The sequence below is a fragment of the Trachurus japonicus genome, chromosome 19, assembly GCF_045865225.1.
Source record: "Trachurus japonicus isolate A0001 chromosome 19, Traja_1.0".
In the NCBI taxonomy this organism is placed as follows: domain Eukaryota; kingdom Metazoa; phylum Chordata; class Actinopteri; order Carangiformes; family Carangidae; genus Trachurus; species Trachurus japonicus.
This window is the reverse complement of record NC_140925.1, coordinates 6,027,562-6,048,903: the sequence shown is the minus strand read 5'-3', so window position 1 is coordinate 6,048,903 and position 21,342 is coordinate 6,027,562. Positions and strand designations below refer to the sequence as shown.

Below are 21,342 nucleotides of genomic sequence, written 5' to 3'. Positions count from 1 at the left end.
CTACGTGTCGTCTCGTGTGAGTGAAAAAGTGAAGAGGCACAAAAAATAAAAAATAAAAAAGACGAGCGACGGCCTTGAACGATCAGTGCATTTTATTTTTCCATCACAGTACAAAAATAAATTAAAATAAGCAGAAACTAACTGAAAAAAGTTTCAATTACAGCAACAGCTTTTTTGTCTTTTTCCCCCCAAATAAAAGAAAAAAAAAAAGAAAAAAAGGAGAAGGTTTTTTATTGAACAGCATCGACACCCCTCCCTCACCCGCCAACAAACAGAGTCCGAGTACCAGTGTGGTTGGTGTTGGCTCCTTGTCCATAAGAAAACAACATGTCACACATTCGTCTGTACAAATAAAACGCTGCCTTCCACGCACACACACACACGCGCTCTCACATACACACACACTCACACACACATGCAGCCACTGAATGCCTCTCTTTTTGAAGTTTTTAACCACTGTTTCATTTTTTTTATCTACAAAGTACGCAACAAGATACAGAAAAGAAGTTTCGACAGAAATCTTTAACTATCACTTGAGTCTTTTTTCATATTTTATCGTCAGCTTTTGAAAGTATTTTTCTCAAACAACTACTCAATGATGCAAAGTGGAGAAAAAATAAAATGGCACATTTCAAGTGAATTGAAGGAGTGGGCATGGGAATGGGAATGGGAGGGGGGGGCAGGTGGACAGAGAGAGAAACATAAAGATCCAGTGGTCTCTGCTTCTCCTTCTTCTTCCTAACGTCCATAAAAAGTGTGTGTCCCCCTGTTGTGGCGGCACAAACACACACACACACACACACTACATGAAGTGTCTCTGTCACTGATCGAACTCCATGTGTGGCCACGGTCACACAGCAGAGGAGGAGGAGGAGGAGGAGGAGGAGGCCACAGGTTGTGACCGTCAGAGCTGCTTCATTTCTCCCTGTTTCCCACAAACGCAGCATCAGCAGCAGCAGCTCAGAGACTTTTCAATCTCCACTTAAAAACATGACAGAAGCCTGTTTTATTTTTCCCCAAAACACTGCAATAGGAACAAGGTGCACACACATTTCTCGGTGAATACATTTCTCTAACATGTCTGGGTGGAAATACTGCAGCAGAGACGGCCACCAACACTGGAGAACCATCTCTCCTGTGGAAATAAAACAAAAAAAAAACAAAAAAAAAAGCTACATAGGGTCGATCTCAAGCTGTTAATGTTGTTGTTGTTCTGCGTGCTCCCTGTCTGTTTTGGTTACCATGGCGTTCCCATCACACACAGTGGTTTTAGTTTAGGTGGATTCTCTGATTGAAAATCTCAGTCCAGCTCAGCGTGGTTTGATTTCTACGCTGATGAGCCTGTGCTTTTCTGCAGTGATGGTGAACAGGTGTCATTGAACTCATCTCCTCCACCCGGAGAAACAAAATGTGTGTGTGTGTTTGTCTCTGTCTGTTTGTGTATGTGCGTGTGTGTGTGCTTCGTCTGTCTGATATGTGTCAGCTCCTCGTGCAGGACAAAAGAACAACAACAGATGCTCTCAGGGCGTTTTTTTTTTGTTTTCTGTCCAGGTGTCCTTAGTGATGTCACTTTGGTGATGGTCAGATTCAACATTGGTTTTGTTTTTTGTTTTTTGATCTACGAGCTTTTTAAAACTGGATATTCACCGATAATAAAATCCCTGTGACATTCATTTGCATAAACCACATCGATCTTCATTCCCACCAAAGATAAGCACACCTTTCTACAGCAGCCACTCCCCTCGTCCATCCATCCGTCTGTCCGTCCTTCCCTTTTGTAAAGTCTCTCTCTTTCTCCAGGATCTTTCTTGTACATTAAATGTGCCTAAATAATAAATACATACATGGCAATAAATTAGGTGTCAGTTAGTTATCATTAGTTGATGAAAACCCACTTTGCGTCCTTTGTATCTCAGTGTTCTCAGACCGTGGGCGGGGTTTCCATCAAAGATATGGCACTGTTTAACATTTTCTATGCTGAATCATGAAGCACAAAATCAAACATCATTCCAAAAAAGTGGTTGAGAGACACAACCTATTGACAAAAGTACAAAAAAACAGAATTTCCCCCAGTAAACAAATAGCCTATTTTAGCAAGCAGAGCTAAATAAACTAGTGTCACTTTGTTCACAGCATTCTCTAATGCAGATGCAGTTGGGTTTTTTTTTATTATAAATCAAGTAAAAAGAAGTTTAACTTGCTCCTGTACTGCTCCTCCTGGGAAAAACTCTGTAAAATTGCATGGCACACGTGCAAAACATTACATTTCTAAGTAAAAAAAAAACAAAACAAAAACAAAAGAATCAAAGAAAACTTGTTCCAGAAAAGCAATAAATAAGCCTCCATAGGTGAAGACGCCTCTGAGGAGCAAAAACATCCAGTAACTTGTTTTATTTTTTATTTTTTTTCTAGATGAAAATAAAATCGGTCTTTTCTGAACACACTCAGCATCGGCCGCCACACGTTGTCCTCTGCTCTGTTTTTGCTTCTTATCAAAAGTCCCACAATGCAATGTTTTGCTCATCATAGTCCAATCCTGTGAAGCCCCCCCCCCACTGAAGTATGGATCCAGCAGTATGGATGACCCCCCCCCCCCCTTCCCCTCCTCAGATATGCATCGCAGCAAAGAACAAAACAAAAACAGAGTCCATCGTATCCATATGAATGTTGTCGTGGGCGTTGGTGTTGGTGGTCCAAAAGAGAGCCGAGGGGTCTGCAGCTGGTGGGGCAGGCAGGGGTGGGTGGGTGGGGTTGGGTTTTTGGGTGGATTTGGGTGGATTTGGGTGGGGTTTTGCCTGCCCAACTGCCCTCCCCCCTCCTGCAGTGGGGCAGTGCTCATCACAACAGTCAGAAGGTCACTGCATGGTCGGCTGCTGAGGCCTCAGTCCTGCATGTCCACATTCAATGCTGTAGATGTTCGCTTCCATTTTCTAATGTTTGTTTTTTTTTGTCTTTTTAGTCTTTTTAGTTTTTTTGGGGAGATTTTCAGTGTTTCGTATACATATATATCTGTAAGTTAGCAAAGGATTTCACTCAATCTGGCATTTTATCTGCCTTCATTCTCTCAGATACAGTACAGGACAGCCATCCTTTTGCTTATTTGCTCATTGGAGCTCCGTGCCCTCAGGTTGGATGATGCAGTTTTTTGGTGACAATTTTTGCAGCTGTTTTTTCCCCCCTCGAACACAACACACACACATACACACACACACTCTCCCATCAGCCAGGAGAACCCAGTCTGTCTGTCTGTCTGTCATCAGTCTGATCACAGATGTTCTCAAAGTCAGAAACCTCCAGACTGACCTCTGCTCCCACTGCAGGTTTGACTAGAATAAATAAATAAATAGAATCACAAAGAGGCTCTCAAACCTGTCAAAATGCCAGACTGGAGTTATGCCCCACCTCCCCTGACCCCCTCCTCTGCTCCAGCTCCAGCTCCCCTCCCCTCCCCTCCCCTCCCTCCCCCCTGCAGCCCCTCACCGGTCCAGGCCGATGAGCAGGCGGCTCCTCTCCTCCTCCTTCTGGCTCTCGTTCTTCAGGTCGGCGAACACCTGAGTGAAGTAGTGCGGGTCGGAGTTGATCTGCAGCATCTTGGCGCTCATCAGGTTGATGATGGACAGGCAGCGGTCCCAGAAGGTCTCCTTGGAGCTCTCCACCAGGAAGGGCTTGAGCGGGTAGGAGATCTCGTTGCCCATGTAGGAGTAGGACAGGTAGAGGCAGGTGAGCAGCACGGCCTGCAGCTCGTGCTCCGTGGCCACCTCGGAGGAGACCACGTCGCGGCACAGCATGTAGACGAAGACCACGTTGGCGGGCGTGATGAAGCCCTGGTCCTGCCAGCCCTGCAGCAGCAAGGAGCGGTCCACGCTGCGCAGCCACAGCACGGGATCGGTGGGGGACAGGTGTTTGAGCCGGTAGCAGCGCCGGCACAGGAACTCCCCCAAGCAGCGCAGCAGCTCGCTGGTGGACGCCTGCACGATCACCCTCTTGGGGGTCCCGGGGGCCACGTTGGAGTTGGCCAGAGGGGCCTTCTTCACGGACGAGACGGACGTGTTGTTGTTGGAGCTCTTGGTGAGCGCCGGGGTGCTCTGGTCCTGGGTGAAGGTGGACAGGTTGGCGCAGGACTGGGACTTCTTCAGGTTCTCGTTGTTCAGGTGGGTCACGTTGTTCTGGTAGGTGCCGTTAGGCTGCACCTTCTTGGAGCCTTTCTTCTTGGCCGACACCGCCACGATCCGCTTCCACGGCAGCACGTTGATGAGCGAGTGGCGCTTCAGGTTCTTGTCTTTGGCGTTCTTGCTGTTCTGCACGGCCGTGTAGTGGCCCACCGTGGCCGGCCCATCCTCGAACAGGGCCGCCTTCCGGTAGCTGGGTGACAGGGACAGCACGGTTCCCATGGTGGATGCAGGGATGAGGCGTCCAGCCGCACTGGGTCAGAGGAGGAGGCGTGGGGTGGGTGGGGTAGAGGGGGGAGAGAGAGAGAGATCCTGCAGTGGGTCTCAGAGCTTCGGTGCTTCTGGGAGCTGAGGGTCCCTGGGCATCTAAAGCCTGGGAGGAGATTGTAACGATCACCTCGACTTGAATCCGGCTCTGCTGCTGCTGCTGCTGCGCTTCAGCTCTTTGTCTGGCTGCGTCTCCAGATGGCCGCTGCTGGAAACAGAAAAGATCAATAATCAGAAAAATAATTGCTAAAGGGTCACCTCGCTTTATATAGGCTATAGCTAGGCCCATGTAAGGCCTATTGCCAAAAAAAAAAGATGTTGACCTGATATCAGATCTGTAATTATTCAGATAATGTCCCAGCTATCAGATCTGTAAGTGCTTCATCTGACAGAAGCAGCCTTATTAGCAGGATCGATTTGCCTCAGTAAGTGGTGGAATGGTTTCAGCCTATGGCTTTAGACTCATTAATTCAGTATAGAGTATAGATCCCTCGCTTTGCTGCACATGCAATAATCCTATAGGTGTGAAAGTGTGCCACGGGAGATTATAGCTAGAGCACACAGGGAATAAAAGAAAAACAGAAAACATGACAAAAAAGCATCTGTAGCTATCTGATTGAAACTGATCCTATATTATGAATTCATGAACACTTTATAATAATAATAAGAGATTCATATTTTATGGGCAATGGCCGACCACCAGTCACTCTGAGCCATGCATGCGCCACCCTCGCGCTAAAATGGAAGCCTGAAACGTAAACACCATAATAACAGGTGAAGGTCGCCGCCGTGGATGGGATTTAGCAGCACAAAGCCAAGGTCACTTCATGTGAAATCAACCTCCAGAATCCAGATCAATGATTTTTTTCCCTCTCTCTCTGTGCACGACATGTTTTTTATTTTTTCTTTCCCTCCTCTCTGCAGCTCTGTGCATGAGAAAGACCGACAGTCAGACAGTCAGTCAGTCAGTCAGTCAGTCAGTCAGTCAGCCATGCAGTCGATGGATCGACTTTGCTCACTTGCGCAGGATCCCGAGCAGCTCGATGCCTCATTCCATCACCATGATATGAGAGAGATGAGGCTGGTTGATGTTGTCGCTGCTCGATCGTGGAGGAATTTCCAAAACAGCAGCTTCACTGGAGTGAGATTAAAGGATTTATAGGCATCATCGGCCCCCTTTTCTCTCTCCTCCACCTCCTGCTGCTGCTGCTGCTGCTGCTGCTGCTGCGCTGTGCTGCGGTGGAGTTGTTGTGTACATCGGGTGCTCTCCGTGGTGCTGAAACTGAGCATCTGCGTCGAAATGAAAATGTTGGCCATAATAGGCGGTGGCTTAACAATCCTCATCCTGTCTCTCCCTCTCTCTCTCTGTGTGACTGTGTTTCTGTCCGTGAATATCTCACGACACGTCGGTGAATGTGTTTTGTAAACAGCTTCACATCCCGAAAAATTCCTCTCAATTTATTATCGCCACATCTTTTTTTAACCCCTCGCTCGGATGGAGCTGCGCATCACCTGCTTTCAAATAAAAGCCAATCCACGAATCTGTGTAGGGGCATTTAAAAAAAAAAAAGTGCAACACAGTCGGTTCCAAAATGAAATCAAACTTACCAGATCTCCAGCTTAATGAGAGAAGAATTGCTCTGTAGAGATGATGATGATGGTGATGCTCCGCGTCTCGAGCTCGTTTTTTTTTTTCCCCTCCTCACAAAACGCGATTAAAACATGAAACCATCTCGATAGAATAAAAAAAAAATGCAACAAAGAAAAATAATCCGAGTCGAGGTTAAAAAAGGAAAAAAAAGAAAGCAAGCGGTGGATGAAGACGCCTCGGTGTCGGCGGTGCGCAGACGATGGGAGGCAGTTGTGGAATGGATGCTTGGATGTGCTCCTCCTGGTCCTCCTGGCCGTGAGATGCGGATGCTGCGAGGGCTGATGTTGTGTTGTGTCACTGACTGACTCTGTGTGAGGATGGTTGACGCAAAGGCGGTGGTGGGGCGCCGCTCTGCGCTCTGCGCGCGGTGCTGTCGATGCTGGGAAACAACTCCGCCTATAGCCACATGCATGCACACAGCAGGCGAGCATGCAAACTGAACCCAGTGAACTCCAAGGATGTTTTTTTCTTCATGGCATTATTTGCACCGATTGTATGTTCTTCTCTAAACGATTATTATTAGGCGGCCCTGGGTTTCCATAGGCAACCATGTAGGCTACTGCTCAGTAACAGCCTATAGGAGCTTTGCATTACAAGATTGTCCCATTTTAATCTCGGTCTACAGTGGCTTTTTACAGTAATCTCGATAATACCCCAGTCCCCCTGCACAGTAAAGCTACAAATACCCATTTTAAAATCATTTTATTTTTGCATTTTGACGCCCTATGTTAACGCACTCTGTTCAAAAAGAAAGAAAGAATTTAGGCTATAATTTTTAATTGGCAGATCAACGTCCAAACTTATAGTCACAGACAAATAATGCTACTTTAATAAGATAAATACATAAATAAAAATAGGTAGGCCCAATAGCATCTTGAATATTTGAAACAGGCGTATTAATATTGTGATTACGGGTAGATTCGTGCTTTATTGCCTGATATTGCATAAAGCATTTTCCTTCTACGCCTAATAATTGACAACAAAATGGCAGAAATTATACGTTACGAATACAAATGCTCATATAAATTAATTTCCGTGGAAAAGAATCTTTTGATAAATGTTTATAACCCCTTTTTGTAATATAGATCTAAAACTACATTTCCCAGAAGTCTCTGAAACCTGTCGTGCCCTTACGTCATAGACGCTAAGTAACGTAGTCCGCGCACGTACGTAAGTTTTCATTCAAGCAGCATTTTGAATAAGGAAGATGGCGGCTGCAGCAGTGGTTGAGTTTCAGAGAGCCCAGTCTCTCATTAGCACGGACCGCAACGCTTCTATCGACATTCTCCATTCAATAGGTGGGTGTTTTAAGATGGACTTAAACGGACACTATTCCTCTGACCGCGGTCATATGTAATAATTTTCTCCGGCGGTGTTAGTTGGACAGCGGGTTAGCGAGCAGGAGCCGGCGGTGCTGACTCACTGCTGAACGGCCGGCAACGGTAAATGCTAGCGGTGGTTAGCTTGTTAGCAGCTCCGCTAAGTGTAGGCCTTGAGGCGTGAAATATATATATATGTAGTGGATAACAGTGAGGTTGTGTTTTTTTGACTGTGTATTTAAGTCTTGTGATGTTTTTATTGATTTATTTTTATTTATGTATTTATTTTTAATGAGTAATACTTAATTGGGATTTTGAATATCACACATTACAAGTATAACGTTACTTGTGGCAAATGCTTGTTATGTTAACAATACATTTGCTGATGGGACTTGTGTACAGAAAGTAAACAGATAATCTAAATTGTAAAAGTGCTTGCACTCCAGCAAACAAAAAAACAGAAAAAAAAACAAGACAAAAACAACCTAACAACAAAAATAGAAAAGGACAACACAATAAAAACATGATTTAAAAAAAGGGGGGGAAACGGGGATAAAGACCCAAAAAACAAAACAATATGAGTACGCCTTGTGATGTTGTGACACTGACTGCAGTTTTACAATGTTGACTACCATTTTGCTCAACTTAAAAGCGCTGTCACTTTAGCATGTTGAGTACTGTTGAGGCTAACGTTGTTAGCTTGTTGTCAAAAAAGCTCCTGACCTGTGTGGTCAACAACACAACACCACTATGAGTAAACAGACAAAGTTCCCGTTGACTCTTTGTAGTTGCATGCAATTGTTTATATGTATATAAATTATATCACTGTCCACTGTAAACTTTCAGTTTCCAGCACCAGCACCACTGTCCTTAAATTGCCTTGTCACACCAGCCCGTTAGCTGTCAACAGTCCTGGCTGTTTTGACAGTAACATCTTTCACTAGTGCTGAAATTAATAATTTATAATGCTCATACTCATAGTCACTGGTTTTAACATTCCTGTAAACATTTTGTCTCTGGAATAAGTAATTTAACAAAAACAATGGCAATCATGATCAGGGTCTGGTCTCACAGATATTGGGATTAAATGTTTATCCCTGTTTAACATCCTTATAAACTGTATGTGTTTGAGTTTTGGACTGTAAGTCAACAAAAAGTAGTGATCACACTGGGCTTATGGAAAAGTTTCAAGGACATTTTGAGCCAAATTACAAATGAAGCCGTATGAGTAATCAGTGATGACAATGATTCAGCTTTAGGTGTTAGCTTTGTGTGTTTTAATCCTGAATGATATTGAAATAATGTGTATAAAAAGGTTTTTATCACCAAAACAAACACCATAACTCAAGACAGAGTCAAATCATTTTTTGCAAATGTAAAAGTCCAGTGTTGACCTTTTATGATGAGGCAGAGGCAGCTCACAATGCTGCTTCACAAATCAATAAACTTTAATGTTTAAATGTAACCACTAACTTGTTGCCTCTGTTTTTAACAGTGAGGAGAGATGTTCAAGAGAACGATGAAGAAGCTGTCAGGGTCAAAGAACAGAGCATCCTGGAGCTTGGGACGCTCCTGGCCAAGACAGGACAGGCTGCAGGTAAAGCTGTAATTGTCACCCATCAGTTCTCTCATGCACTTTTGCTTTCTTACAGAGTGGTTTTCTTTTCTTTTCTACTTTTCGTTTTCCACTCGTTTGAAATATGCACTCTTTCTTCTGCGTCTGTTTTCCAGAGCTGGGTGGTCTTCTGAAATTTGTGAGGCCTTTCCTGATTTCCATCAGCAAGGCCAAAGCGGCCCGGCTGGTCCGCTCCCTGCTGGACCTCTTCCTCGACATGGAGGCGGCGACAGGGCAGGAGGTCGAGCTGTGTCTGGAGTGCATCGAGTGGGCCAAGGCTGAGAAGAGGACCTTCCTACGACAGGCCCTGGAGGTGAGGAGAATGAGTGTAGTTTTATGTGTGCTATCAGAGTTTAGAACAAACTACCAGCAGAACTGAAATCAGCCCCAGCTGTAAGCACTTTTAAATCCAGGTTAAAAACATTTCTCTTTTCACGTGCTTATAGTTGAGCTCTTTTTAAGAACTTTAAACTTTATCTATTTTATTTTATTTTTACTTTTATTTGCTCTTGCTTTAGCTCTGTTTTTAGTGTTTGTTTTTATTCTGTTTTATGCTTCTCTTGTCTTTATGTAAAGCACATTGAGTTGCCTTGGTATGAAATGCGCTATATAAATAAAGATGCCTTGCCTTGCCTTGCCGTAAATATTCAGAGTATAGATTGCTGGCAAGGCAGAAACGTGAAGGTGTCCAAAATAAAAAAAAGACAAAAAATTGTCCATTTGACCTCGATAGAACCCACCACCCACAGCTGATGTATTCATTCTCTCATCGGACCCTCGTTAGCGCCGACACACAACACTTAATGATGAATGATAGTGCAAACAAAAGCGATATCCCCAAACATAAATAGCAGCTGTAGGAGGAGGGCTCAGATTTAACATGTCGTTGTGACTCATGGAGTGGGAGACGCTGTGCAGATGATAGGAGGAACGCTTTGCTTGGTTGTCATTAGTTACGCAACATCAGCGCTGTGGCATTACTTTGGGTGAAAACCAATCGAAAGTGATAAAGTCCCTTCCCCCCTAAAAAATGAGATGCAGCTAATTTGTAAACTTTGCCTAAAGGAAAGTGACAGCGAGTGGCGCTAATACATCTACTACTACACACACACACATACACACGATGCCATCTGTGATGTCATCGCCCGGCTATGCAGCCAGAATGGGCTTTGTGGCCAAATGACTGCCAGCAGGTTCACACTCACAGCCAGAAATAATCTGCAGCTTTTGGCTGAATTACAGAATACTGGATCAACAAGATGTCTTATTAGGACTGTGAGTAAGATGTGGAAAGAAAACTATGTAATGAAACTGTGGCGTGATGAATGAGTGGAAGCTGAGAGGAGAAGGTGAGAGAGAGAGACAGGCAGTGGTTTGCCTTGGGCCACACGTTATGAGCAATGTGATGGGAATAAAAAAATATATATAAGAAAACATTAATAGTACTCTGTTAGTGAAATGAATTCACCTTGAAACAATGACAGCAGTTGTTTAGAGAAATGCATTTGCATTTGTGCACCCAGGCTGCTTTTACTTTCACCTTCTCTCCAGTTCACTCACCTGTCGCCTCAACAAAGGAGAATATAAAGACGTTTAAAGTTGGCATGTGGACGGTTACCAAGGCAATCTGCTAATCGGTTACGAATTATTACCCAGTTAACCAAGGATTAAAAAAATGGCATGTTAGAGCCCAGTCTAGCGTCAGATCAAACTACATCATCATGCGATGGTTTGGGTTTTTTCGTAGTTTCGGATCAAACTGCATGTTTTTTTGCTGTGTGAAAGCATTTTTGGATCGAGCCTCGAACTGTCAAACCATTTTCCAAGAATCTGTGGTGGTTCCTTCGGGGTGAGCCGTCGGGAGAAAGACGATAGGTCTCATCAAGTCTGTTAGAAAATACAAACATTATGAAACCTTCCCAGTTATTTCCTGAGACGATGCAAAGCAGAGAGGAGCGAAGTCGCCAAAATGTAGTGCGGATTAATAAATAAGCACTGCTAATGACTGAAAAATGTATGAGTCATTCTATTTTTATTAAAGTAATCGGTTACTCGAGTAAGACCAGGTTAGGTTACTCTGTTAGAAAATGACTCAAAATGCCCATGCCTAGTTTAAAGATGCTGCAGTGAATTCGTCATCACGTCTATAAGTTAGTGTTAAATTCCACATTAGATCCGTTGATCCATCCTTCCCAGAAGAAGTGTGTGGATGGCATTTCGACATCTTGGTGTTCGCTATAAATATCTTCATAATGATTGACATTTCGGAGGGCTATGTGATATTTGCACTCGGCCCCATTCATCATATTTCCATTTCTTTTGTTTGCTGCGTTTTATTTTAGTTTGTGGCACCTGGGGATGGAAAACATTCAGTAGTTTAAATTGACTCAACACATTTCCTTTTTATTAGATTGAGGAATTGTACACAGCAAATATATATGACCTCTCAACTCACGTTTATTATCTTAATTTGAGTTTTTAGAACTAAAATGTGGGTAAAAAATGAAAGGATGATTAGAGAGACGGACACAATGAGCTGCTTTTCTAGCACAAGTACTTTATAGGCAGGATGTTCAGATCAATAAAGAAAATGATTAGTAAATAGTTTGAAATGTGCCGTATTCAAGAAAAAACACTCTAGTTTGGCCTCGTTAAGGCTGAGATGCCAGTTTGTTTTGGTTCGAGGCTAGCTGTTGTCCTGGGAGTTTGTTGTTATTCAGGTCTGTAACTTTTTTCTGCAAGGCAGTAGATGGGTACAGCTGCTCCCTGCTTGTCTAACAGCACTCTATTTTTTTTCTTCCAGACACGGCTGATCTCACTCTATTTTGACACCAAACGATACCAGGAGGCCTTGGCGCTGGGTGAGTGCAGAGAGACGAGACTTTCTTTCTGTCAGTAAACTGCAACATCTGTCTCCCTGCATCAGAGCCTCTGCACGGAGACACACACTGCTGTTGGCCCCGACGTGTTCATCAAATATGAACACCAGCCAGATGTTTTCTGGTCCACTAAGAAACACAAATACTTACAAAAAAGATTATATTTCATTTGTGCAGTTTTATTCCTCCAGTGTGTAAATTGAAATATGAGTTGAGTTTGGGAGGTAGTCTGAAATATTTCCACCTAGAGAGGAAGGAGAGAGCGAGGACTATAATTGTACGTTTCCCCCCGAGCTGTTTACCAAGTGCTGTACAAAGTTATTGCACCAGTTAATGTGCATGACATTAACTCTCATTTGTTTTCTTCCCCGCAGGCACCCAGTTGCTCCAGGAGCTGAAGAAGATGGATGACAAAGCTCTGCTGGTGGAGGTTCAGCTGCTGGAAAGCAAGACGTACCACGCTCTCAGTAACCTGCCCAAGGCGCGCGCCGCCCTCACCTCCGCCAGGACCACCGCCAACGCCATCTACTGTCCTCCGAAGCTCCAGGCGGCGCTGGACATGCAGTCAGGTCAGAGGTGTAGGATGTTCTCACTGCCAGAGTTCACCTGAGCTAAAGAGACCTCGTTGCTGTTTGCAGGGTTCCTACGCAAGTATGGAAAAGTCTGGAATTAGATTTTATACATTTCCAGGTCGGGAAAAGTCTGGAGAATGAAAAATATTGTATGGAAATATATTTATCTTAATACTTATCTGGGTTATTTGGGTTAATTATAATCTCGTAGAAATTATTCGGTGACATAATGGCATACAAATTCAGAATAATGAAAACAAACAATTAATTGCATAACTTGATACACATCTATTTACTCCAATTTCAAAAAATATTTGAATTTATTTTTACTGAAAAGTTTGGAAATAAGGGTTTGGAAAAAGTATGGGATTTTGAAATTTCAAATGTGTTAGGAACCCTGTGTTTGACATCTCATTTTCACTTCACCTCGACCAGAAAAACAAACTGGATTTTGTAGCTTTTTAAAGACCTCGCCCGTCTTTGACTCGCCGTAGCAGGAAAAACACTGGTGTAACTTCTAGTTCAGTTCCCACTTCTTCCAAAATGATTTGTCTCACTTATGACCACGATGAGCAAAGCCAAAAATGCAGGTTATCTTTATCAGGCTATTGGCCAAACTTATAATAGTGATAACAGAAAGAGGGAATTATCTATTAGGGTTGTTATGTGATTGTAGCTTTATAAGTAAAAAAAAAAGAATACAACCCCTGTCACCTACTACATTGTGTATTTTTCTTAACTTCCACTGGAGGGCGTCAGACAAACTTGAACTACTGTAAATACATTTGAAATTTGAACTATGTGTGTAACTCATAATCTATACACTATGGCTGTCAATCTTCCCCCCAAATCAGATTAAAATTTCTAATGCTTCTTATGTTAAATATTCAAATGATTTTCAAATTTTTAATGGTTTTTTTTAGCTCATTATATTCACCTATACCAGCTTATTATTACCTCCCACGTCCACTAAAGGGCATTCCAACCAAATCTGTTATGTAACATTTGCAACACACTTGAGTTTACCAACTCAATATAAAAACTTCAAGAAGAGAAATCGAAATATTATAAGTAGTGGTGCAACGGATCACAGTTGATCCGTGATTGGTACATAAGTGGTCCGCAGATCGATCGACAAAAAGATAAAAAGAATGTGTGCGTATAGTGTGGGAACACGTAGACACTGCCCCAGCTGAATAACGGGCAATTAAAAAAAATCTGCTTGTAAATTTGAAGCTGCAGCTCTACGTCATGCACAACAACAACTAAATAGTTTGTTTTATCAACATGTTCACTGCCCCGAATGTCGCGACGCACTGTTAAAGCAGAAGTAAGTGGTCCGGTCGTTTTCGCTAATGCTGCGTTCCAGGCCGGCTTTTGAAATCGTAAATTACAGCTTCAAGTCACAACTTACGACTTTGTAGCGTTCCAGGCAACCCACTCGTGTTTTTCCGACCTGTTTTACCGGTGAAAGTCACTATAACGGCCACTCGTAACTTCCGACCGGTGAACTCGTACCAGATCGAACTGGTACGACTTCACGGTCGGAAAAATACGAGTTTCCTTGAACGCACCATAACAGTCCTCGTCCCTACGTCGCCACATTCACGGCGTCCCTTGGCTGCACACACAGCCCTGCATGCCGTTCTCTCTCCTCATTGGATAAAAACTGTAGGATACGATAAATGTTTTCTCCTCGGCTCAGAGCAGAGTGACTGACAGACCCGAGTTTCAGTCCAAACACTCTATGTAAGTGATTGCTGTCGGAAGATATAACTATTTAAGACTTATATTAACACAAATATATCACTTACTTCTGCTTTAATTTGTCTCATTGTGGAAGGAACACGTTGAAAGTTTTCACCTTTGAATGTTCTCATTTTGAAAATAATTTCAAAATCGATCTGACAGCCCTACTGTACTACACACTGTTATTATTTGGTCACACACTCTACTGCAAACATTGCATTACAAACTAATGAGTCGAATTAAACTGAAGCACAATTTCATGGTGGTTTAGATTGATACAGTCTTTCCAGTCATGTGATATGTTGTTAACCAGCAGAATTAAAACAGATTTTAATCATAACAAAACGTAATAGATATGACTCTGTGAGCCGCCCACAGAGCTGCTCTCTCTCTCTCTCTCTCTCTCTCGCTGTCTTCTTCAGTGACTCGGCTCGTTTTTACACTGATGACTATCTCGGTCACACAGTGCGTGTTTACCGATGCGAAGGCGGAAGAGCTGAGATGTACGATAGCGTCATGCTCATTCACGGCGTCGCAGCAGCTGCAGTGTGAAGCAGAAAAAAAAAACAAGTGATCTGTGTCAGTCAGCAGCCGGAGGAACGTCTCCACTTTTAATCTCTCCATCAGAAAATGTTTATCCCCCGCCCGGCGAGTTCCTCCACTCTCTGTTGACAGTTGACGTCAGGCCTGTCCCGGCTGTAGTAGATGGTAACCGTGGTGATGTGTGGTCTGTGCTCCTGCAGGGATCATCCACGCAGCAGAGGAGAAGGACTGGAAGACGGCCTACTCCTACTTCTTTGAGGCCTTCGAGGGCTACGACTCCATCGACAGCCCCAGAGCCATCACAGCTCTCAAATACATGCTCCTCTGCAAAATCGTACTCAACTCGTAAGTCCTGCCAAAGTTTTAATGTTTAACCTTTTCATGACTTTTAAAGTTCAGGTTTCTGATTTCCTCTGTAAATGTTTCTCTCTCAGACCAGAGGAGGTTCAAACCCTGAGCAGCGGTAAACTGGGCCTGCGGTACGCCGGCCGACAGGCAAGTACCAGTCAGGATGTACTCACAACAGAATGGACAAAGCTCTGATACAATACAATACTGTACATCTTGATCATCCACCATGGTGAAAAATTGCCTTTGGCTCACCCTATAAAAGATATAGATTTCATCAGGTATAAGAACACAATTAAAAACACAGGTAACACTTTTTTAATAAGTACACGGTATTAAGCATTAGATACTGCATTAAATACTAAATTTGTCATTCATAACACATGAATACTCATTAGTATGTAGTTTATAAACACAGTGAAAAATGTTTTACTCATCATTGATAAGCATTTATGAATGCTTAACTAATCAATAGTGTGTACTTATTATAAAGTGTTACCAAAACACAATTAAACAAATAAAATAAATAAATATAGAAAAGAAAAGAAAAGAAAAAACACAGTTGAGAGCAGTTAGTGTTAGTTAGTTGAGTTAAGGAGGTGAGTAGGATTAGGGATGAAGGACTTTTTAAAAGCTCTCTTAGCCAATGGGACTCTGTAGCGTCTCCCAGACTTGATGTTGTTAGTTTTTGTTTTTCCTGAACACGAGAAGTTCATGAAATGAAAAACAAAGCAACTCACAGGAGCTTTGTTTAGAAACACCTTGTCAATAAAACACAAACTTGTTCCCCTTCCTGACTGTTGTTTTACTGAGTTTACATCGGTTTCTGTCTTTTTCGCTCTTAAAAAGAAAAGAAAACGACCTTTACTGTTGTTAGTTGAAATGTTTTGTTTCATTCAGCCTTCTCTCTGCAGAATGACTCTTGATGATTTTCCTCTGTCTTTATCTTTTCAGACAGATGCACTGAAATGCATTGCCCAGGCCAGCAAGAACAGATCATTAGCAGACTTTGAAAAGGTAAGAGTCCTTTTTTTCTTCTTCTTTTAAATGGCTTCTCATACAAATAAAGCAAACTCCATTTAGCCTTGGTTGTTTTGTTCTTCTGTCTTGTTGCCCGGTGACATGAACAGAGTTTGAGAAGTGAACTTCTGCCAACCAAACTTTGCTGGATTTAAAAAGTTTGACAGTCAGGAGTTTTGTGTCTTCCAGGCCCTAACAGAGTACAAAGCAGAGCTGAGGGACGACCCAATTATCAACACTCACCTGGCCACGCTGTATGACAACCTGCTGGAACAAAACCTCATCCGAGTCATTGAACCGTTTTCCAGAGTACAGGTAATGAATTTCTACTCCTGGCCCTCACAAATGGAAAGTTGCCGTGAAGCCTCGCAGGTTTTTTTTTCTTTTTCTCTGAAGTTTTCTTTGCAGACGGGACAATTTTTTTATGTAACTGTTCCCAGAGGTTTTGCTGCAGTGGTCACAGTGTCTGTAACTTATTGCACTATTCAACCCTGTCCTATTGTGTCTCACTATTTAAACACAACATGAACAATGAAGACTCAGATTTTCTCCTCTCCTTCTGTTTACAGATAGAACACATATCGGGTCTAATCAAACTGTCAAAGGTAAGTCTTTCTGCAGTTTTTCCAAGTTTTGTTTTGAGTAAATGTAAATGTACGTTATTTATACAGCCCTTTACAACAATCCTTTCGGTGAACCAAAGTGCTTTACAGCAGGTAATAAATAAAAAGAAGAATAAATCAAAACTATTTAAAAAACAGTGAAAGCAATCAAATACAGCAAAATCAAATGAGATAAAATAAGATAAAGTGTCATCACGCTACTGGGTATTAAAAGCCATCTGAAATAAATAGGTTTAGTAGTGAAAGTATCATCTGCATCACTTGAAATTTGAGTTTTGTTCATCCTTGTTCTTTTCTTTTCAGGGCGACGTTGAGAGGAAATTATCACAGATGATTCTGGACAAAAAGTTTCACGGTAATTTAATTCATCTTTTTGCAAACAGATATCAGACACATGCACTTTAACAGAGGTTTCATTGTGCTCAAACATGTGTTGTGTGACTGCAGGAATCCTCGACCAAGGTGAAGGCGTCTTGATCATATTCGAAGAGCCCCCGGTGGACAAAACGTACGGAGCAGCCTTGGAAACAATTCAGAACATGAGCAAAGTCGTGGATTCACTTTACAACAAAGCCAAGAAGCTGACATAGGTAAAAAAAAAAACACAACAACAGATGTTTCTGTGAAGATAAAAAGTGTGGCTTTAATACTTCTTCTTTTGTCTGTGCTGATTTTTTTCTTTTCTTTTCTCTCTTCTCACCCTCAGAGTAGATTGCCACGGCAGTGCGATGGAGGAACTGTGTGTGTTTGACCAGCGTGTGTAACATTTTAAGAAGGGGACAAGGGAGAGCAACGAAAAAGTCCCACAAACTGCAACAAACAGGATTCCCCCATCAAACTCCCCCCACCTCCTCATCCTCTCCCTCAACGGACAATTTCATCACTTCTCTCATTTTCTTTTTTGTTTTTTTTTTGTTTTGTTTTCTCTCTCTCTCTCTCTCCTCTTTTAATTTTGATATCTCTTCAGGATTCTGTATAACACTCAGCGGCCAAATCAGGCCATCAGGGAATATTGTACAACCACAATAATAATAATAATTAAAAAAAAGATGAAAAGGTTTAAGAATACATATATGTTTATATCTGCTATAAGGTCGGGGCTCAACAAGCCTCTGGCCGACTCCACTGCAACCTCAAAGGTGCAACATTGACCTCTGTGGCCTCAGACGCTGCTGCGCCTGCAGAAACGAGGCTTTTCTCCTTCTTGTCCATATCTTTTCAGAAGCACACTGTTCAGTTCTTGGAAGGTCGGGATTCTCCTTGGGATACTGAATTTTGGTCAGAGAGCTCCCTCTAGCTCTTGGTTTTGTTTTTTTGTTTTTTTCCCTCTTCATATTAATGCCAACAGTTATGTCCCCACTGTATTTCAGATATGTATTAAACTCACTTCATTTGTTTTTTGGTTTTTGTGTTTTATTTTTTATTTTTTTCTCGTCTCTTTTTAAAGACAAAAAACAACAACAACAACAACAAAAAAAGGAAATCAGATGGTTGCCACATGTCTGCCCCCCTCCTGCTAATGTAAAGTTTCCAGAACAGACCGGATGCCATTTCACCACTAGTGCCACTTTTTCGGCGCTTCTATTTTGCCTCAGTGTTTTGGGTGCAATACGAATTCGTATTCGAGGGCAGGGGTGGAGATCGCCTCTGAGCATCTGTGAGTTATCCCTGAGTGAGAAATTCTCCATTGTTAGTTCCTAGCACTAGTGTGGTATGCTAGTAACCAAACAATTTGTATGGTTTTGATTTGGTTTTGATTTTTTTTTTTTTCTGTTTTGTTTTGTTTTCTCTTCTAAAGACATTTTCAAAAATAAATATTTTGTATTTTAAGGATTTTGTCTTGTCTCTTGCAAAAAAACCCAACAACCTGCAGATGGAAGCTGTAGTATTTTGTGTTGACAGTATTAGAGGGATTTTATGATGCGAAGTGTATTTGAAGTGAATTTAAAGTTGTTTTCAAAAGTAAAAAGTAAAATTAAGGTATTTAGGCAGCCAGAAGTAATACTGAAATGATGAACCCACATGACTCCAGATGTGAACACTATAAGATGGAGAATCCACCCGAGAGTCTCGTCCTCCTGCTGCTATATTTGTCATTTAATTGAAAAAAAAAGGAGCAACCTCACATCAAAGGGCATTAAATCGGTTTAACTGACAGCTTTGGATTGTCTCATTTTAATTTTTTACAGTGTGAATGTTTACAACCAACCGGGCATGTTTTTCTTAACCGAGACACTTTCCTATGGTTCAGTCGAGCTGCTCTTCTCCATCACCTTCTGAGAGCAGGACCTTGTTTCCCACTCGCCAGGACTGATCGGTGGTGTTCAGACAGAAACGCCACAAACTGAGTCATTTCTTTTCATTCTTTCCAGGTTTATGACGACAAGCACAATCGTATTATTATTGTACCTGTAGCAGAAAGAGCCTCAAGTATTCACTTATGAAGAGAAACCTTCAGACTTGATGCCCTGCAGTGTTTGTTTACACATTTCACTGTGACTCTTAGCATCTAAAATAAAGAGATTACTTTGCCTCTCTAATGCAAACTTTAGTGTTTTTCAGTCTTTATTATATTCATCTGTTACATTTTAGTGAACATATAAATTCAAGGAAGGAACGAAAGGCGTGGGCCATAGCCATTATAAGATGCCATTATGAGAAATAGTATTATAAAAGGTCACAATTTATGAATGAATCCAACAACCAAACACACTGCCCATTAAACCTAAATAAATATTATTTATCATTTATTTATAGAAGGGTAAGTTTAGAAGCACTACTGTTTGCAATAGAGACGTAGGTACCATATGAATTAGACAATGAAGATGTTAAAACCGGTGAAACAACTTGTAGGAGATTAAATAAAGGGGCGTGCCGCTCTGTACAACAGCAGTGCCTCCTACGCGCCACGTACGTGTCGTGATGACATCACCTCTTCCTGAGTTGCCGCCTCTTCCACGTAACTCACTCACAGCAGCAGCTTTGTTTCCCCTGTGAAATACTTACAATATTGTTGCATCGTATTTGATTTAATTTATAATTTTTAGTCATTTTTTATTTTTATTTAATGATGTAACTATGCATTGTCCACATACCACACCACATCCACACCACTGCAGAAATGTTATTCTACATTTTTCAATATGTTTAAATGGAAAATGTTTTTGATAGATAAGTATTTGACGAGGAGTTTCTTTAGTAGGCTACTATTTCATTTATTTTAAGTCTCTATTTGGCCTGAATAGAAAGTTTTTTTTAAATTATTATTATTCTTTATTAGTAAAACAAATCTTACAAGCAAAATAAACATGTCAGTGTTTGAGTATATTATAACACAGTAACGAATGGAAAGCCATGAAAAAAAAGAGTAAAAATAAATAAATACTAAATAGAAGGAAGATAAATAAATGAATACGAACATGACACATTAGAGTCATAATAATATTACAAGGCCTATAGTCTTCTGGGGTCAATATTGATATAGACATTGTGCATTTTTAGATGTTATAGTCTACTTTTTAGTGAATCACAAAATATAGAGAGCCGCTCTTTCAAGAAAGTAGGGTAAAATGGGGTAAGATTTTGAAATGTACATTTGTGTATGAAATATTTTGCCAATATTATGAGATTATTTAAGAGAAATTCCAGTTTTGAGTCCTTTAAAACGACTTGAATGTGAGAAAGTGTCGGTGTAGTTCTCACTCCTGTGTCGGCAGGTGGCGGTAACGGGTTGTTCTCACCGAGCAGCAGCAGCGGCAGCAGCGGCAGAGGAAGAAGAAGCCAAGGCAGCGGTTGTTCTTCTGTCAGCGGAGCGGTGGTGGTAGTGCTGCTGCTGAGTTGCACTTGAACTGGGGGTTTAAAAAAAAAAAAGGAAACCACAAAGATGAGTGGCCGGGTGAGTCAATTTAAAGCGAATATATACACACGTTAACACAGCTACGTTGCTAACGGACACTGCGGCATTAGCTAGAAAGCTAACGTGTAGCTAACGCGGCTAGCGAACTACCTGTGGAGTGAAGTGAAGGGAGCCAGCGCAGCTTTAGCTTGTGTGGCAGAATAACTAAAGTACATGTCATTCAAAACTTCGTAGCTCAGCCCGGAAGACGAGTGGAGTATCTTATGACCACTCGGACTGTCGCTAACACACATACACACACACATACACACACTGCTGTTGTGCTGTGTATACCTGAATTAACACGTTTAACTAACAGCTGCTGTGTTTTTAAGCCTCTGAACAGAACCAGGGTCATAAAAACTGTACAGTGGAGTTGTTTTATTCATTAACTTCTAGCTAAAAGGAGTCTCATAACGAGCTAAATCAATGATAAGTTAGCTCTGGCTTTCACAAGTGCAATGAAGGAAGTAAACAGCATTATGAATGGTTTGGAGGAAACAAGAGGAGCAGTCAAATAAACTGCATCAATAGCTTCTATTTTCAAGAAGCTGCAGTGTAAACAAAGCGTCTCTATGTTTGTTTGTGTGTGTTTTTATATAAGCAATCTGAAGCTGTTAGCTAATACACATATTAGTACCAGTTATGGGACAGTTAAAAGTAAAAGTAATACAGTTCCTGTTCCTGTAAGA

At 41.8% G+C, this 21,342-nt stretch overlaps 3 protein-coding genes across 6 annotated transcripts in view; 2 read left to right on the top strand and 1 right to left on the bottom strand.

The window, feature by feature from the left end:
• Positions 1–2,775: 2,775 nt before the first annotated feature.
• Positions 2,776–4,444, bottom strand: cdk5r1b (cyclin dependent kinase 5, regulatory subunit 1b (p35)). The gene has a single exon (XM_085761582.1). It carries the CDS (start codon positions 4,389–4,391, stop codon positions 3,477–3,479), a length of 915 nt encoding a protein of 304 aa, XP_085617708.1. The 5' UTR covers positions 4,392–4,444; the 3' UTR covers positions 2,776–3,476.
• Positions 4,445–7,271: 2,827 nt separating this feature from the next.
• Positions 7,272–18,585, top strand: psmd11b (proteasome 26S subunit, non-ATPase 11b). Of its 4 annotated transcripts, none has more exons than XM_085761560.1 (13): positions 7,272–7,385; positions 8,902–9,003; positions 9,138–9,334; positions 11,825–11,882; positions 12,275–12,469; positions 14,965–15,109; positions 15,199–15,259; positions 16,067–16,129; positions 16,322–16,447; positions 16,702–16,737; positions 17,059–17,110; positions 17,203–17,345; positions 17,467–18,585. In XM_085761560.1, the coding sequence occupies exons 1-12, from the start codon at positions 7,295–7,297 to the stop codon at positions 17,343–17,345; spliced, it is 1,269 nt and encodes a 422-aa protein (XP_085617686.1). In that variant the 5' UTR covers positions 7,272–7,294; the 3' UTR covers positions 17,467–18,585. The 4 variants fall into 4 exon arrangements, with proteins under 4 accessions (XP_085617686.1, XP_085617684.1, XP_085617685.1 ...); XM_085761558.1 differs by having other exon boundaries at positions 17,462–18,585; XM_085761559.1 differs by having other exon boundaries at positions 15,199–15,263; positions 16,071–16,129.
• A 1,955-nt stretch (positions 18,586–20,540) lies between these two features.
• The window catches only part of LOC146967243 (vesicle-fusing ATPase-like), a 28,014-nt gene continuing 27,212 nt past the window's right edge, over positions 20,541–21,342 (top strand). Inside the window, exon 1 of the mRNA XM_085762551.1 lies at positions 20,541–20,650. Within this exon, the coding sequence (XP_085618677.1) occupies positions 20,639–20,650 (12 nt within the window). The 5' untranslated portion in view covers positions 20,541–20,638. The remainder of the gene's footprint in view (positions 20,651–21,342) is intronic.

Excerpts from the sequence above, each read along its gene's own strand:
- cdk5r1b (XM_085761582.1), bottom strand. The coding sequence starts at position 4,391 with ATGGGAACCGTGCTGTCCCTGTCACCCAGCTACCGGAAGGCGGCCCTG.
- psmd11b (XM_085761560.1), top strand. The coding sequence starts at position 7,295 with ATGGCGGCTGCAGCAGTGGTTGAGTTTCAGAGAGCCCAGTCTCTCATT. Across the intron at positions 9,335-11,824 it reads TCCTACGACAGGCCCTGGAG|ACACGGCTGATCTCACTCTA; the intron begins GTGAGGAGAATG and ends TTTTTCTTCCAG. Across the intron at positions 16,738-17,058 it reads GTCTAATCAAACTGTCAAAG|GGCGACGTTGAGAGGAAATT; the intron begins GTAAGTCTTTCT and ends TTTTCTTTTCAG.